Source organism: Rhyacophila brunnea, unplaced genomic scaffold (assembly GCF_057557595.1).
Source record: "Rhyacophila brunnea isolate RB1 unplaced genomic scaffold, BYU_Rbru_1.0 scaffold_17, whole genome shotgun sequence".
Classification (NCBI taxonomy): domain Eukaryota; kingdom Metazoa; phylum Arthropoda; class Insecta; order Trichoptera; family Rhyacophilidae; genus Rhyacophila; species Rhyacophila brunnea.
The window spans coordinates 4,621,077-4,638,559 of record NW_028232827.1 but is presented as its reverse complement, the minus strand read 5'-3'; the positions used below and the strand labels follow the sequence as shown (position 1 = coordinate 4,638,559).

At 33.7% G+C, this 17,483-nt stretch overlaps 1 protein-coding gene across 1 annotated transcript in view; it reads right to left on the bottom strand.

Annotated features, from left to right (window-relative positions):
• Positions 1-17,483, bottom strand: part of LOC147073586 (uncharacterized) — a 147,361-nt gene that overhangs the window by 116,882 nt on the left and 12,996 nt on the right. Inside the window, exon 2 of the mRNA XM_085944840.1 lies at positions 15,021-15,523. Coding sequence (XP_085800966.1) covers positions 15,021-15,379 — 359 coding nt within the window. The 5' untranslated portion in view covers positions 15,380-15,523. The remainder of the gene's footprint in view (positions 1-15,020; positions 15,524-17,483) is intronic.

Below are 17,483 nucleotides of genomic sequence, written 5' to 3'. Positions count from 1 at the left end.
AAATTATGTTAACGCGCGTGTTTGAATCTGCATGAATCGATGCTACTAATTTCCAATGTCCGACAATTATTCATTAGGATGATACATATTTCATCTTTTTGAGAAAATGATCTCTGATCACCAACGACTTCACAGTTCACTTTCACTACTTTCAATTGAAAAATGATGTTATGCGACATAATAATATTATGACATTCGAGACGTCCGAATTTGCACACAAAAAAATATCGTAATGTTACCATGACTACACAATCGCGTCTATGTTTATATCAGTGAGGATTATTATAATATAAATAAAGTATTTATTTTTTCATGCATGTGTCTATTGTGGATAAACGGACCTCATAATTATACAAGGCAGAGTAGAATTCCAGATAGCCAAGACTTATGACGGTTGATAAAACATAGCAATCCCTACTGAAGAGAGACCAAAATTACATGGCTTATTATTAATTCTAAATAATAATAATTACTTAGTTATATATATTTAAATAATATTATATATAATATTAAATACTTCACATAAGTATAAATGTGGCCAATATACCAAAATAATCGATTGTGGTTTATGAATGTTTTTTTTTTTTAAGAAATCGAGTATTAATTATTATAACATTTAGGCTTGTTAGAATTCCATTTTACAAAATGATATATTAGTAAGTATATTAAATTCTACAGACTGGTTTATTTTGGTCGATAGTTATTTCAATTGTCACACCATTATCAGTTATGTATTTAAACTCACCATACAATATTAAATTTAATAACCAGTTTTAAAGTAATACCCCGTTTACACGTGCATGGATATAAATACTGCTGACAGTACGTATTATCGCGGTCATAACAAGCAAATGCACGTGTAAACACTATTATTAGATTGCATGCATGTATTAAAAAAGTTCAGAAGCTTCTGAATTTTTGCGCAATAATTGATAATTGCATAGCGTTGCACATGCGCAGTAGAACGATAGTGGCGAACCTGCCGGAAGAAATACGAACTACACCGCATATATTATTTTGGCGTCTACCGATTATTTACGAACTTGTACGAACCTGTCAAATAGCACCAATACGATGACAACATCGCGTCTCGCTTATACTTAAAGAATGAAATTTGAGAGACAGTGAGTAGGTACTTTTACGTGTAGTTATTACCGCGATAGTTTAAAATGCATTATATTGGTGCAATTGAATACATGCACGTTTACAGGCGCTATTAAGTTACTTAAGTAAGTATAACACTAATTTCTATAATCGGTATTAGGTACTAAGTAAAATGCACAAATCGCTTTTGTTTATAGCTTTGATAATGGAGAGGCAACCGAAGTAGCTATCGACTAACTAACCAACATAATATATAGAATTTATAATATAATTTTGATAATGGATTAGATATATACAAAGATAACGAATAAAATTGACTTTACCGTATATGAACATAGAATATAGATAATGAAATGACAACGTTCAAAAAACTCTAAAATTTCATCATAATACCTAATTTTAATAACGATTTCCGCAATTTTTGCGATTCCGTCATCTATTTCCGGTTTTTATGAGTTGCATGAATTTTCAGTAATGGTTTCGGCACCCGTGTAATGAAAGTGACATTGATATCATAATTTTGAAAATTACAGGTCAACCAGATATAACAACGGTTAATGCTCTAACTAAGAGCACAATGCATAACCATCCGGATTAACTTGGCAATAAGCACCATTCAGAGTTACTAATTTAGCTTGACTTAAGCGAGTCTTAGCCGTATTTTAAATGGTTTCATTCTGGGTCACTGCCTTTTTTCGTAGACTTACTATCTGTTTTAATATGACGAATTATTATGTTGGATACAGTAGGCTACGCAATTTAAGTTAGCGAAATTGGCCTCCTAAAGATAGGCACGTATCTTAGGGACGCGTCTATGTATGGTTCTGCAAGACAGCCAACCACTAACCAACAACAAAAAATCTCAGTATACCGGAAGAGAAAATGAGAGTGATATACCCAAACTGAGGTTGTTGGATTATAAAAAAACTGGACTCTCACAAAACCTGGCAGCGAAAGTGGCATGCTTCTACCAAGGGCAGACACACGTCTTATTTTTGTTCCTTCCGAATATACAATGGCGATTGGAGATAACCAAATTGACTCCTGACTGCTACACCAGTCAGTTTTTGACAGGACATGGTCAATTCGCTGCCAAGCTCTACGAGCTTGGACTTATTACCCGGCCAATATGTCCATGTGGCGGAGAACTACAGGATGCAAACCACATCCTGTGGGAGTGACCGAGAATGTGCTCCGAGACGGAAGAGATTTTTAAGTCGGTCCAACCAGCTGTTGGGCCCATCGGGCGGTCCAATCTGGTCGCCACAAAGGTCAATTATATTACATTAAAAAAAATTCCGGCGTCTTATTACAGACTTGAAGATCTTTTCACATAGTTTTGTTTATTTATTTCTGTTGAGCCTCCATGGCTTTCTCTCCCATGAGTCCCATGGCACTTTTTTTTTATTAAATTAAGTCTTTCAGTAAACTCAGTCAAAGCTCACTTGAGAACGTGGTGATTTCAGTCTTGCATATGCATGTTTCTAACACATATCTCTTGATAATGGCCTCTGCAACGAGCCCGGATCGTCGAGGAAAGAAGGACGAAGTACATACGGTGGAAACCCAAAAATCTATTACGATAAAAAAAAAACAACCGTGAAAGTCTCAAACATTATAAACGGAGGATATATTTGAGCTACATGTTGGTAACACTGTAGTGTTTAAATACGATTACAAATAATTATTTCTATGCACTGACTTGAACCAGTTGTTATTACATTATAATATACATGCTGATCAGGAAAAAGCGTCAAATATAATTAATACAATATCTGCTATTAAATCAGCACATGCTTTCTGTTATATAATACACCGGAAGAAATTATAATCAGATTATTTTACCATAATGATACATATTATATTATTACATAATTGTGTTTGAATATAAAATCCATTACCAAAGCACGAGAATTAATACCCCTAAGGCTATATTAAAAAAATGTGTTGTTGTTTTGAATATGCTACAGTTATTAGGACTTTATCCATGGACTGAAACCGTATGCGGTGTCGAACCGTATACCATACTAATCTTATCTTTTCTGTTCATGGAAATATATTTTCACAAAGTATATTATAAATATCGGATCGTATCCGTTTAAACCATACAGTTACACTTACAAATTTAGTGAAAATATATTTTCATGAACAAAAATCATAAGTTTAGTATGGCACACGGATCTAAACCGCATACGGTTTCAGTCCATGGATGTCCTCTTAGTCTATGGATTTTGGTCGATCATACCCAAGGCCGACTACATAGACAGGCTGATTAATAATGTTCGAACGTAATGCGGTAACCTGATCGGAGTTACTGGCCGGGATTCTCCATCTCGACTTACACACACACAGTTACGCGGTACATCCACGATATTCCTCAAAGCTGAGAAGGTAGTAATTATTGGTGACTATCACCGTGCCCCGCATCCAAAGCTTGATGCTGAAAAAGTATCAATGAAAAAGCGGACAATACGTCAAATAATGATGCTGGATACGGCGTCAAAGATTTGGCAATGAAAGTAGGATGCCTCCACCAAGAGCAGGCGGAAATGGGACAACTGGACGCCAGGACAATTGGGCTCCGCACTGTCGAATGAAATAAATAGACGTACGTTACGATTTTATGTAGAAAGTAGACGAGTGATTTTAATCAGTTTCTATCTACTAGGTACTTATTACTTTTAATTCATTTTGCAGCATAATGTTTTTTATTGCGAATTGAGAATTATCATGCCTGAGACTTTATATAAGAATAAAAGAACTCTATTCTCATTGGAACTTAAACACATACACAATTAAATCATTATTTATGTGTGCATATTTAAATATTTAATAATTTAAATATAAATAATAATATTAAATATATATTTTAAAAGTACCTATAATTCATGAACGCTTATTTATTTTCGAATTCCATTCTATTGCATGGCACCCAGTTGTCCCGGCGCCGAATCGTCCTAGACCCAAGCAGGCACACAATATATTTGTTATTTCCAAAAATATGTCAATTTTTGACTGGCCACGGTGGATTCGCTGCCGTGCTCTTTGAGCTTGGACACCAACCAGCATGCCCATGTGGCGGAGAACTACTAAAGGATGTAAACCAAATACTCTGGGAATGTTGGAAAATATACTTCTAAAGGGAAGAGACGCTCTAGTCGGTTCAACCAACTGTTGAGCTCATTGGGCCGTCCGACCTGGTCGCCACAAAGGCCAATTTTGTTGCATTTATAAAATTTGCGGCGTCAAATGGCCAACATGAAGATCTCTTCACTTAGATTGTTCGGCAGTTTTGTATTAGCTTTTGTTAAATATGTATTACAATTTTAAATTTTTCCTCAACGTACTCCTCTATCCAACGGGCACTCTTAATTTAAAGTCATGTACATTCAGTCAAAGCACATTTAAGTGCATGGCGATCTCAGTATTAGGTAACTGTTCAAAAATCGTATTGTGAACGTGCCGACAGAGGTGCATTTTAACGTCATTTTCATCTATGTTAGGCTCAATTTTCATAAAGTAGTATAGCAAAAGGTTTTGATCAATAGAATCTTGCGAAAGCTATGATCTGGCAACGTCACAATACAATTATCATAAATGTTACAAAATGTCTGATGATTCTGACCTCATCAAGTTTTTCGAAACCTAATGGCTACTATGAACACGCACCAACAAAGCATCTCACGTATGGTTCAGAAGGATGTAACTGATGTAAGTAAGGAAAGAGTACGCATAACACTAACCAAGGTTATGGCCACCAACAATACAATAAATAAAATATAATATAATACGTTATTATAAGGTAATTCAGTATATTATACCGAATAATTTTCCTGTTGAAATACCTGCTGAAACTGGCAGAAAAAAAAACTATTTCTGACGTACACGGCATCATTTATAATAGGCGAGATACACATGTCGTGCCGTAAGCAGGTTATTTTGTGAAATTGAGAATATTTAGTGGTTTTTTTTAATATGTTATTGTTAAGAATAAACTTTTACTTTATAATAAATTAACAATGGTACATATGCAGAAAGAAACTAATCCACATGTTGTTTCCAAATTAAGTACGACCTCGATTTTACATGGGTGGAGTTCAAGATTTCCCACTATTTGCGTGATGTTTTATTTTAGTACATTTAATTCCCGATTTGGCGTTTGTATTTCCCACTATTTACGTCTGAAACACATGTTAAATATTCATTTAAAATTACGTTAGTATTAAAATTAAAAAATCATTTTTAATTTATTGAATTCAACGGCATGAATTCCAAACGCGCGATCTCGATTGCGGTGCCCGAGACCAAGGTTAAGGTTCATATGTATTTCAGTTCCCATTATTTCTGAGTTTCCCTGAAAAAAACATTCTCGAAATGGGGTGAAAGAACACGTTTACATAATATACTCCAAACAAATTTTAAGCGTTTTCCCACGATTTAAGTTTGTTGTCAGTCCGCATTAAAGATTACTGCATTTCAGAATAATAAAATTATCACTTATTATGACAGATTGGCCAAAAAAGGGTCTCATAAAAAAATTATATGCAAATCTTTAAAGCCAACATTATATTTTTATTTTGTGTGGGTTGGTTCCTTTCTGCATAATTAAGTACGGCCAAATTAAATATTGTATTTTTCCTAACTTCAATAAACAAACTGATATGTCAAGGTTGTGTGGGCTATAAAAAGGTGGTTTTGACAAATAATATACATATTTTATCCTAAATCTTTTACAAGGAAAATTAATAATATAATATGTAGGTATTTTGTATAATTATTTACAAAGCGGATAAAAAACACAGGCTAAGCTCTAGTGAACCACGAAAAAACCACGCCATATTTTTCATCACCAATGGATTTCTTTCTGTTCAACATCACGTAAGTGTTGGCAACCGAATGATTCCGCAAACAATGTATAATAGTAAATTATACTATAATTTTATGCCAAATAAGCCAAAAATATTAAACTTTTGAAGAATTCTAAACGAAATATGTATCAAAATACAGTAAAACCCCGATATAACGGATTAATGCGGGTGAGGGGGTGTCCGTTAAAGCCGAATGTCCGTAATATAAAAAACGCAACTAAAATCCTGTTTATTCGTCTTAGACTGTCTTTTCAAGCTATTTGACAAGTTCGGACAGGTTTGTAGATAGTCGCTAAACGTCAAAATGTTCTGTGCGGTGTAGTTCGTATTTCTTCTGGCAGGTTTACCACTATTTTTCTACTGCGCATGCGCATCCGCCATGCAAGTACCAATTATTGCGTGTAAATTCAGAAGCTTCTGAACGTTTTTTGATCCAGGCATGCAATATTGCAACTTGCACGATAATAGGGCAAATTTACACGTGTGTTTACTGTAATGCGCGATAATACGTACTGTCAGCAGTAAATCCATGCACGTGTAAACGAGGTATAAATCAATCTATCGCGATAATAACTGTTTACACGTAAAAGTGCTGACTGTCTCGCCAATCGCATACTTCAAGCGTAATCGAGACATGTTAATTGTCGTTGTGCGATGCTACTTGACAGGTTCACAACTACAACGTAGTATAAAGTATGCGCAAAACTACTCTAGGTGTTAAAACCAGAATTAAAAAGTTGAAGTGAAGTGGAAGATGAAGTGATCAAATGTAGATATAGCTGTTCGTACGTGACACGCACGCATATCGGAGTCTTTCAAATTTAATAAATTTATGGAGTCATAAAAGCTATTCAATTTTGAATAATTAGCATAAAATACATTTGATTTATTTATACTACTTACATCACTTCCGCGTATATAATATTATTATTACAGGAAATAATATACATATACGAGAAGAAAAGCGAACGCGTGCCTCTACCTTAAATGGGTTTTTTTTATAACTTTTATTGTCAAAAGGTCAAATACCTTCGCTTTGCATCGCGTGCTCCATGTCATTATCATCTCACAAAGCGGGAAAGTTAAATAAGTCGTCACGGAAGAACGTCGCGCCGAGAAAACTGTTATGCCAAAATGACATTGTTACAGATCGACTTTTCATAGACAAACTAAGAAGTTTTCTAGTATCTAGTTACGAGGTACATTGTCGATTCATTGCCAATAGTTCACCTTACCATAAATCGATAATATTCAAATAGTTTAGACCACGGGTCGGGGAATTACCCTGAATAGGGTAATAACATTTTTTTACGGATAAAGAAGTCTCAATAAAACATGTAAACACATAAACACATGAAAAAACGAAATAATTTTAAAATGGCTTTTAAAATTGTGCGTGTAGCTTATCTCTCTGTAGTCAACATAACTATAAAGGATTATTAGGATATAATATTATATCATTGCCCACGACGGCCGAGCGGTAGCGTGTCGCCTTACAATGTCGTAGGTCCCGGGTTCGAATCATGGGTCTGGAAAAAATTTACATGTCGTCAGTGTCAATGTGTATTTAGACCAAGGATATGGATTTAATAGGTTGAGCAAGTGGCTAACATAAAATCAAAAAATCTGTTAATATAACTTCCACTCAATGGAGAACCATAATATGATCTTGTATTATGATCTTCTTAAGATCGAACATGGTTGAATATAGTATGCATAGTTTAAACACTCAATGGCGCTTTATAGCAGAGGCAACATTTTCAGATAGAAATAATTACAAGATAAAAAGAACTTTTTATATGCCACGTTTTTAAATTGTCTGTTGAATCATATAAACTGGACAATTCTATGTATTAATAATTTAGGACAAATAAGGCAATTGTCGACAAATCATTATTTTGCTATTTTGCAACAAACAATTAATATTGAACACTAAAATGTCATTTTGATTTCCATAGTAACGCACCTATATATTTATAATTTAGTTGCCAGGATCACCTCCTTAGCAACCAATAATAGTGGATTGGATTACAGATTTCTTCCGAAATAACTTTTCTATTTCTATTATATATTCTATGTATTAATAAAAACTTTTTATTGTACTTGATAGAAATACTGAAATGTCATTTTGTCATTTCATATTTTAGTATAATAATTTAGTTGCTAGGACCCCCTTAGCAACCAACAATAATAAATTTCCATACAAAATAGAATTAACTGAAAATGAATTCAATTCTGCTTAAAAATGGCTAAAAGTATTAAAAGAATGCATTGCCGTCGTGTTCTGGTAATATTTTAAAGTTTCAAATGTCTAGCTAGTCGGGAAGTTGGTTATCTTCAATCATCCAATACAAATCTTGAACAAACAAGAAATAATTTATACTGGACACACAAGAAAAAAATCTGTACCGGACAAACAAGAATACTAGCTAATAAAAACGTGGTAAAAATAGATTGTCCCACGCAGGACAGCCAAATTCACGATTATTCAACAAATACAAATATAAGACGTTCAGGTTAAAACATAAGAACGCGATGGATGCTTGATGCACCCGTGTTTACACACAAATTAAATTTATTTTAAGCATACTAATACATAAGTGCTATAACGAACGGATCGTTAAGGCTATACCCAGGGAACTCAGAAATAATCTGTTCTGTGGCTATACCTCAGCTGGGGCAAGGTCTAAAAATATCGTGACTAGGCGATGCGCGGATTGTGTAAATGACGCGTGCCGAACAAAATATAATTTATCATAAAAATTCAACATGCGTCCATTTAATGTTCTGTTTATTGTTCATCAGTAACAATAATAATATATTCATTGACATGTTTTCTTTTTCAAGTAAATGGGTAACGTTTTTTAGTCATCTTTACACGATTTAAGAATTAATACCCCCGCCGCCATCACGAAACAAATTGACGTGTTCACACCTCGACTTTCGCTCTCCGATTGCCAGCGAGTCCAAAATTTCGTCGCACCTATTGTTGAAAATTATTTGCCGTTTCACTGAAGTATGCTCTTGAAGAGTTTTGGAATTTGTATTGTGTTATTTATGATTGATATTATAGAAATAAACATTAGAAATATTTAACTATGTATGCATTTTTCAGGCTGTTTACCGTTTATCGGTTAGGTACATGTTCAAACACGCGCGTTAACATCATTTTACTCCCTACTTCAATTATAGTTTGTCAATTTATGGCTACGGCCGTATGTTGTAGCTTAACCACTGGGGAATGCCAAAAGAAATGGCGTATTTCAAAAAAACACTACCTTATTCTTAGGTCAATAATTATTATAAAGCAATCATTATTCGTAGGATGTTTATCACACTTGAATGGTCAAAGACATAGCTTATAATTAGTATCTTTAGAATTATCTTCAAATATGTTAATCTTGCCCATTTTTTGAATAATAAAATGCCTAATTTGGGATCACAGAGATTATCAATATAATTTTTTATCATAAATAGTTCACTATAATAATGTCGATATAAATTATACTGATGGTTTTATAAATGCGTTTAAAAAATAATGAATGTAAAAAATCTTAACACCACTGCAAATACATGTACTGAAATATGACTATATTTTAAAACATTAGAGCGAGAGGTTTAAAAGAATACTATTTTATGTAATAAAAATACTTTATGCAGTCATCAAATGTGTAAAATAAATGTAACGAATAATAAGGCTTCAAAATTATATAAATAGATTATCTACAATGTTTAAGTCCAGGATCATGCTTTGAAAATAGAACAAAAGCTCCATTTTGACCTACGCTGAGCATGCCCCCCCTTAACAATGAAAAATTAATATTGTGTTTATTGTACATTGAATAGAAAATTGTTCAATTTTAGTACCAGAGTGTTGTTAAACTTTGTCCGGTAACAGTGTGATAAGAGTCGCCCCATTAGGTTGACAGTAACACTATCGACTTTGCAATATAAGTTGACAGTTGCTATTATCCACTCGATAGAGACTGGGTCATTCGAGCATTGTACAAGTGAAAATAGAATTTATTTATCGGCCTCTGAGTGGATTCAAGTCACGAACAGAACTCGGCTCTAAATAAAATCTCTTATATGAAGCACATCGCGGCCAACTGAATATGTATTAGGTATTTGAGTTGCCTAGAGTCATAACTCACATATTCCAAAGTTTTGAGATAATCGCAATAAACCACCGGAGCACTATTTTTTGTAGTTAGAATAAAAGTATTGAACTTCCTTGAAGATTAATGAGTGAGTGAGTCGATTTACATTTTTTTTAAATATATATATCGTCACTGTTCTGGCAGAAGAGACTAATTCGAAAAAATTACATATTGAGTTAGTTATACCAAAATGTTCCTTATTTCAAACTTTAGTCTGGAAACCTTCTTAATAAATAAACAGTCTTTATTTTAAAGTCATCCTTTTTACGACTACTTAATAAACTCACGTAATATTCAATCAATCAATTCATAAATAATCACCCACGGTGGCCGCGCGGCATAAGCGTTGGACTATCACGCTGTGGGTCTCAGGTTCGAATCCTGGGTCTGGCAAGTACACATATTGTTTTTCAGTTTGTGTGTGAGTCAGGGTATGGACCTAATAGGTTGAGCAAGTGGCTGACATCCATTTCTCGTAAAAAACAAAAATCTGTTAATACAAACCTCTACTCTGTGGAGGCCCATATCATCCTATTAAGATCGGACATGGTCAAAAAAAAAAAAACTCACATGATAGACCATTTCAAACATTTTAAAAACTTCAAAGTCAAATTACTTAAAACTAGTATTCTCCAGTTAGTGTGTTCTGCCAGAACAGATACGATATAATACTCCTAAGGCTGCTGACACACAGCTCACTATAAGAAATAGACCTCCCTGATTAGTTAGAAAGGGCTTGGTGACAGAACTTACATTATTCACTGAAAATTTGAGTTTAGAAGAGTTATGACACCAACAGTCAACTTTGTCAACGATTTTCACATGGTTTAAAGTGACTTTTGATACCCAACTATTTTTCTTTATATAGATAGCCTTTAGAATCACTTGGTACATTTAACTCAAAAATGACAAAATTGCAAAATGTGAGTTATGACTCTAGGCGACTCATTTAGCTGTGTGAATATTTCGGAAACATCTATCTTTCGAATGGACTGTTGCAATCAGTGACGGCGTATGGGGATAGGCAGATCATGCGTTGCATAGGTGGGTCACATTATAGCAGTAGCGAAGGGTGGATGTGGGATGTTAAGATGCGCGATACATAGTGCACATTAAACTCTTTTAAATCATACGTATTTGTTTTTATTGAACTAAGACCACAATTTACAGATGGTATCGGTTAGTTTAAATGAATTAAACCATGCCTAAACCAAATCATAATAGTTTTGGTATATTTTGGGCGATACGACAAAATTGTGCACACTTTTTCATTGATACTTATTTATTTTCGTTGGATTGAGAATACATATTACACATATTCTTGGCACATTTTTATTGAATCCATTAAGCCCTACCTAATTCAACCTATAATAGATAAAAATATTATTCTATCTATAAAATATCCAAAGTTATATATGATTTAATTGCATAATTTAGATATTTTATAGATAGACGAGTATTTTTTTTACTAATATCTATTATGACTTTTTTTAGCAGGGTTAATTGAATTTTAAAAACTAACCGACACCATCTGTAAATTGTAGTCTTATTTCAATGAAAACAAATTAGTATGACTGACAAAGTTCAGTGTGCACTATTTATGGCGGATCTTTATAGCCAACTTCCACCCTTCGCCACTGCATTATAGAGGGTATCAAACGAAAGAACGGATACAAATATTACAACCTTTTATAACAATGGCGGTTTTGCATGAAACAGACGATATAGCCACTTCATTAGAGAGCATTGACATATTCTTAATTTAAAAAAATATCGAACATTACTATTGCCATATTATTTTACCAACAATTGTAATGGCTGTTTATTGTACAGGCAACATTTTCACACGCCTCCAAACATATCAGTACCACAGACCTCTACGTACCTACCTAAAACCACCACTGCTTGAGAGTAGGTTTCGCAGAAATGGTCTAATTCTCATTAGATTATTTGTATTTCAATTATTTAAAGATTTTTGGTGTAGGTATTTGTTTTAAGATAGTCTGAAAAGGGGACAGCATTCTAAGTCTGCTTAAGGGTGGCATATTATTAGGGGACGTCGCTAGTTCTATTAGGTACCTATTGATATGAATTTTTCTTCTAATTATAATCTGTATATTGATATGAATTTTTCTTCTAATTATAATCTGTCATATACTATGTAGGACGTAGGTATTATCAGTGGGAAGGGAAACGATAGTGATATCCGAAGAGGATATTGTACACTTGTGCACATATCATACTCTTATAGTCCAATGCGCAAGGTACTGGATTTTTCTACCTGGGGTTCCAAGTTCGATTCCCGGTGAAGTCATAGTACATCTTTATATTTTTTTCCTGGGTTTTTTTGTGATTCATTTATTACTAAGTAGTTATATTTTTAGATAAGTTAGATTTTTTCTGTTGTAACCTACCATACGATTCGTATTAAACTTTAAGAAAAAATATGTGACAGTCTCGAAGGTATCACAAACTGGAGCTGCGGCCGGTCCGCTCCTATCCATTTCGAGCACTGAATTTAAATCAATTTAGAGAATCGTAAATCTAAATACTATGATGTACGTACGTTCCGCGCAACTGATAATCACACAAATATAATGTTTTGTAACAGGCGTTTGAATTTTAATCAATAAACTTGTGCCCAATTAGTGTGCCCTACCAACATCTTCAACAGCACTTCATTGTCAGTGAATATGCTGACACTAATAATTGCACAGGTCAAAAGTAAATAAATAACGCGGGTAGACGTTTAGGGGGTGGGTATGACGCAAAACAGGTTCGATATGAGCCTTAGGTAGGTTTATTAGTATTATATGGGTCACCACTTTCCGCAGTGCGGCTCCACTAACTTCACCGGGAGCCCCCGTCATTACTGCGTTAACTGCCCTCTGAAGATTTCCCCAAATTTATTATGAATTAATCACTGCGCATCAGGTGGGCTTCCAGAGATATTTTTAACCCCTCATTAACGGTAGGTACTCATGCGTAGGTAAGTAAGATTTTTTGAGTAGCGTTTCCCAAAAGGTTTCCGCAAAAATGATTTAAAATATGTATTAATCATAAATAATTACAAGATCAAAATATTTTTTTATATAAGTACCACGTTTTTAAATTCTGTTGAATCATATAAACTTATTTTCTATCTAGCTATTCTATCAATTCTATTCTAGCTTAAACGATCAAAAAAACTTGTACTTAATACTGAATAAATATATAATACTGAAATGTCATTTTGACATTTCATATTGGTTTCCATACTAACGCACGTATATATTAATAATTTAGTTACTAGGACCCCCTTAGCAACCAATAATAGTGTTTTACTTTTTACGGATTTTTTCCGAAATAACTTTCCAAAACAAAACAGAATTAACTGAAAATGAATTCAATTATGCTTAAAGATGGCTGAAAGTAATAAAAGAATGCGTTGGCATCGTGTTCTGATATATTCTAAATGTTTCAAATGTCTAGCTAGTCGGGAAGTTAGTTAAAAATCGATTGCAAGATTTGTACTGGACAAACAACCGCCAGACAAACAAGAATACGAGCTAATAAAAACATTGTAAAATGAAGTATACCTGCGTCTGTTTGTCGGTTTGTTCAATTATAACCGCATTTACATATCATGTTAATTATATATAATGGCCAACTAATGCAAACGCGCCAGTCGCGTTGTCAGCACTAAATGAGTTAACCAATATTGACGAAACTTGCACAGGTTATAGACTAAAATGTATTTGTATCCTGTCTTTCTTATGTGTTTATAAATATCACCTCTTTGAATAATTGTGAAGAGGAAATATTACTAATTAGTATTTATCTACCAATTTTCGTCTTATTTTTTCTAACGATTTCTATATTTATGTTCTCTACATAATATTCATTAATCAATTATGTATACCTTGTACTTGTGTAACGATCCAATTTTACCACGTTCTTTATCACGTTTTTCTTAGCTCGTATTCTTGTTTGTCCGGTGGTTGTTTATCCAGTACAAATCTTGAAATCGATTTTAACTAACTTCCCGACTAGCTAGACATTTGAAACTTTTATAATATATCAGAACACGATGCCAATGCATTATTTTAATACGTTTAACCATCTTTAAGTAGAATTGAATTAATTTTCAGTTAATTCTGTTTTGTCTGAAAAGTTATTTCGGAAGAAATCTGTAATCCAATCCACTATTATTGGTTGCTAAGGGGGTGGTCCTAACAACTATTAATATATACGTGCGTTACTATGGAAATCAAAACGACATTTCAGTATTCTATATTTTGTTTGTTTGTTGCAAAATAGCAAAAAAATGATTTGTTGACAATTGCCTTATTTGTCCTAAATTATTAATACATAGAATTGTCAAGTTTATATGATTCAATAGAAAATTTTAAAACGTGGTATATAAAAAGTTATTTTTATCTTGTAATTATTTGTTTTTAAATTACAGTTTTAAGTGTATTAACGCAATTCGCATAATCATTTTGTATATAGATATATCTTCCATTTGTGTTTTTACGAAGAATGCAACTGTTGAAAATCTGAATAAAATAAATACATAAACCTGGTACAGACAGACAAACACTTCCCCATAAACAAGTTATACAATTGTTTGTAAACTTTTGCAGCTACAAACAAGACATCGAAAATCAACGCATGTTCACACGTTTACACGTTGTCGTCAAATATTAAACGGAGTTTGGACAGTATAGAATTCCGAGATTTAATAAATAAAAAAAAAACTACAAAATCACGAGTGACTACTTCCGTTGAAAGATTAACAATTTCCCCCCAAAAATGTTCACACTACTCTGTCAGTTAATTTTCACGTGGTGAGTCGGAATACAAAATGGGCATGGATAAAAATAATATAAAGTAGGCAGACACTTACTAGACTTCGATGAGCTCGCAGTTCAGCAACAGCTTCCTCGGCCCCAGCTCCACGATGGCAACGAGCTGATCGTACCAGTAGATCATGATCAAGGAGTCATTGGCGAGGCGGAGACCGGTGTAGGCCTTAACCCCGGTCGTGGATCTCGCGTTCCCAGTGCCTCCTTCTTGAGTCACCTCGTTACCGCCCCCGACAAGTCTGGAGATGGAGAATCCGGCGGGAAACCCGAACGAAAATGTCGGCTTTGCGGACGCTTCCGGCGGCGCGGCCAAAGCGGATATGAGGAGCAGCGCCACCAGAGATATCACGGACTTTTTCAGCGCGAAAAAGCGCGCGTTTAAGAGATTGTGAACAGCCATTTTGTTAAATATATTATTATTTTGTTTGTTTGAAAATTTTCACTTCCTTTATTATTTATTATAATGCACAATTTAATATCACAATTAATTTAATTATTAATTTGACACACGTTAATTTATTATTCGATTAACTATAAACGAAACCTGAAAATATCCAAGATAAATAATAAAATTAGTACCTATGCAATAGATTCTAGGCAGGTATTATAATGAGTCTTATGCCGGGTCCACACCGAAAACAAGTCGCGCGACAACTCGTTAAATTTTACGATAAGCATGATAATTATCGTAAAATTTCTTAAGCAATTATGATAATTATCGTAAAATTTAACGAGTTGTCGCGCGACTTGTTGCCGGTGTGGACCAGGCATTATATAAAACACATTCCATATTTGGATTTTTAAGGTAGTTCGATTTTTGAATCTATCATTAGTAAGTAACAAGTTCATTATTTTTCTTCTTCATTTTATTCGCCATTCTATTTTTGGGGCTGCCAATAGAAGAAGATAAAAAGAACTTTTTGTTTTTAAATTTTCTGTTGAATTATTATGCTCAAACTTGTACTGGATATGAAGTAAATAAAAAACAAACCAACAAACAAACAAATATAGAATACTGAAATGTTATTTTGACATTTCATTTTGATTTCCATAGTAACGCACGTATATATTAATAATTTAGTTGCTAGGACCACCCCCTTAGCAACAAATAATAGTCTTTTACTTTTTACGGATTTTTCTGAAATAACTTTCCACACAGAACATTATTAACTGAAAATGAATTCAATTCTGCTTAAATATGGCTAAAAGTATTAAAAGAATGCATTGGCATCGTGATCTGATATAATCTAAAAGTTTCAAATGTCTAGCTAGTCGGAAAGTTAGTTAAAAATCGAGTGCAAGATTTGTGCTGGACAAACAACCACCGGAAAAACAAGAATACGAGCTAATAAAAACGTTGTAAAATAATGAACTTGTTACCAATGTTAGATTCAAAAATCGAACTGCTTTAAAAATCCAAATACGCAACCAAAAATGTTTCTTTTATATATTTTAGTCTATGCACGCATTTATTGGTGCTATACGTAATAATTCATCCTAAAAACAATGGACAATGTATTGCTTTTGGCCGCCTACATATAGTTGACGAACGAGTATCTTTCCACGCTAAATTGCTTTGATACGATATGTGAAATGCCTGAAATATTAAATCAATTTTATACTATGCAATCCTATAAAACACCACCCACGACGGCCGAGCGGCTTAAGCGTCTGCTTATAGTGTCGTGGGTCCCAGGTTTGAATGCTGGGTCTGGCAAATACACATTGTTTTTCAATTTGTGTTTGGAGTCAGAGTATGGACTTAATAGGTTGAGCAAGTAGTTAACGTCCATTTCTCGTAAAAACAAAATCTGTTAATACAACCTCCACTCTGTGGAGGTCTATATTATGTACCTATATGGATTTAACATGGTCAAGTAGAAGTAGTAATCCTAACTGGCGTATGCGTATAACAGCAAACTGCATTCAAGCTATTTACTGCAAATTTGCATGCATAAACCTAATTTGAATCTGTCGAATAGTGACGTCACGTCGCTAACGTAATACGCGTCATGCTGTGGCTAATGTTACCAACTTTTAAATTTAAATTTCCCGATAATTAATTTAAAATTTTGAAATTATGAATAGGTGTAAAAATGTGCAAACGGTACCATATAAATTTAATAATTATAAATGCATAATTATCACGAACTTTAAATAATTTATTAGTTATAAAATCATATTTATTTTACACTTCTTAATGCACAAAATGATAAATTCCCAGTAAATATTTCCATAATATGGCAATACAGCTTCGCGGACTCATTGACATATTACATACATCTCCATCGATCCACGATCTGTATACATTTTTACAAGCATTTAGCATCATTTAGCATCATCATGAATCCGATTATAGCACAACGACACGTTTCAAGTCTCCTACTAAACGCTTGTTGTGATGAACTCATTTTAGACGTATATTAAAGTGACACTGACAGCTCATTCCTGTACGCATCTTCGTGACGTATGCATTTTTTATAGTTTTCTTATTTGGCCGATAA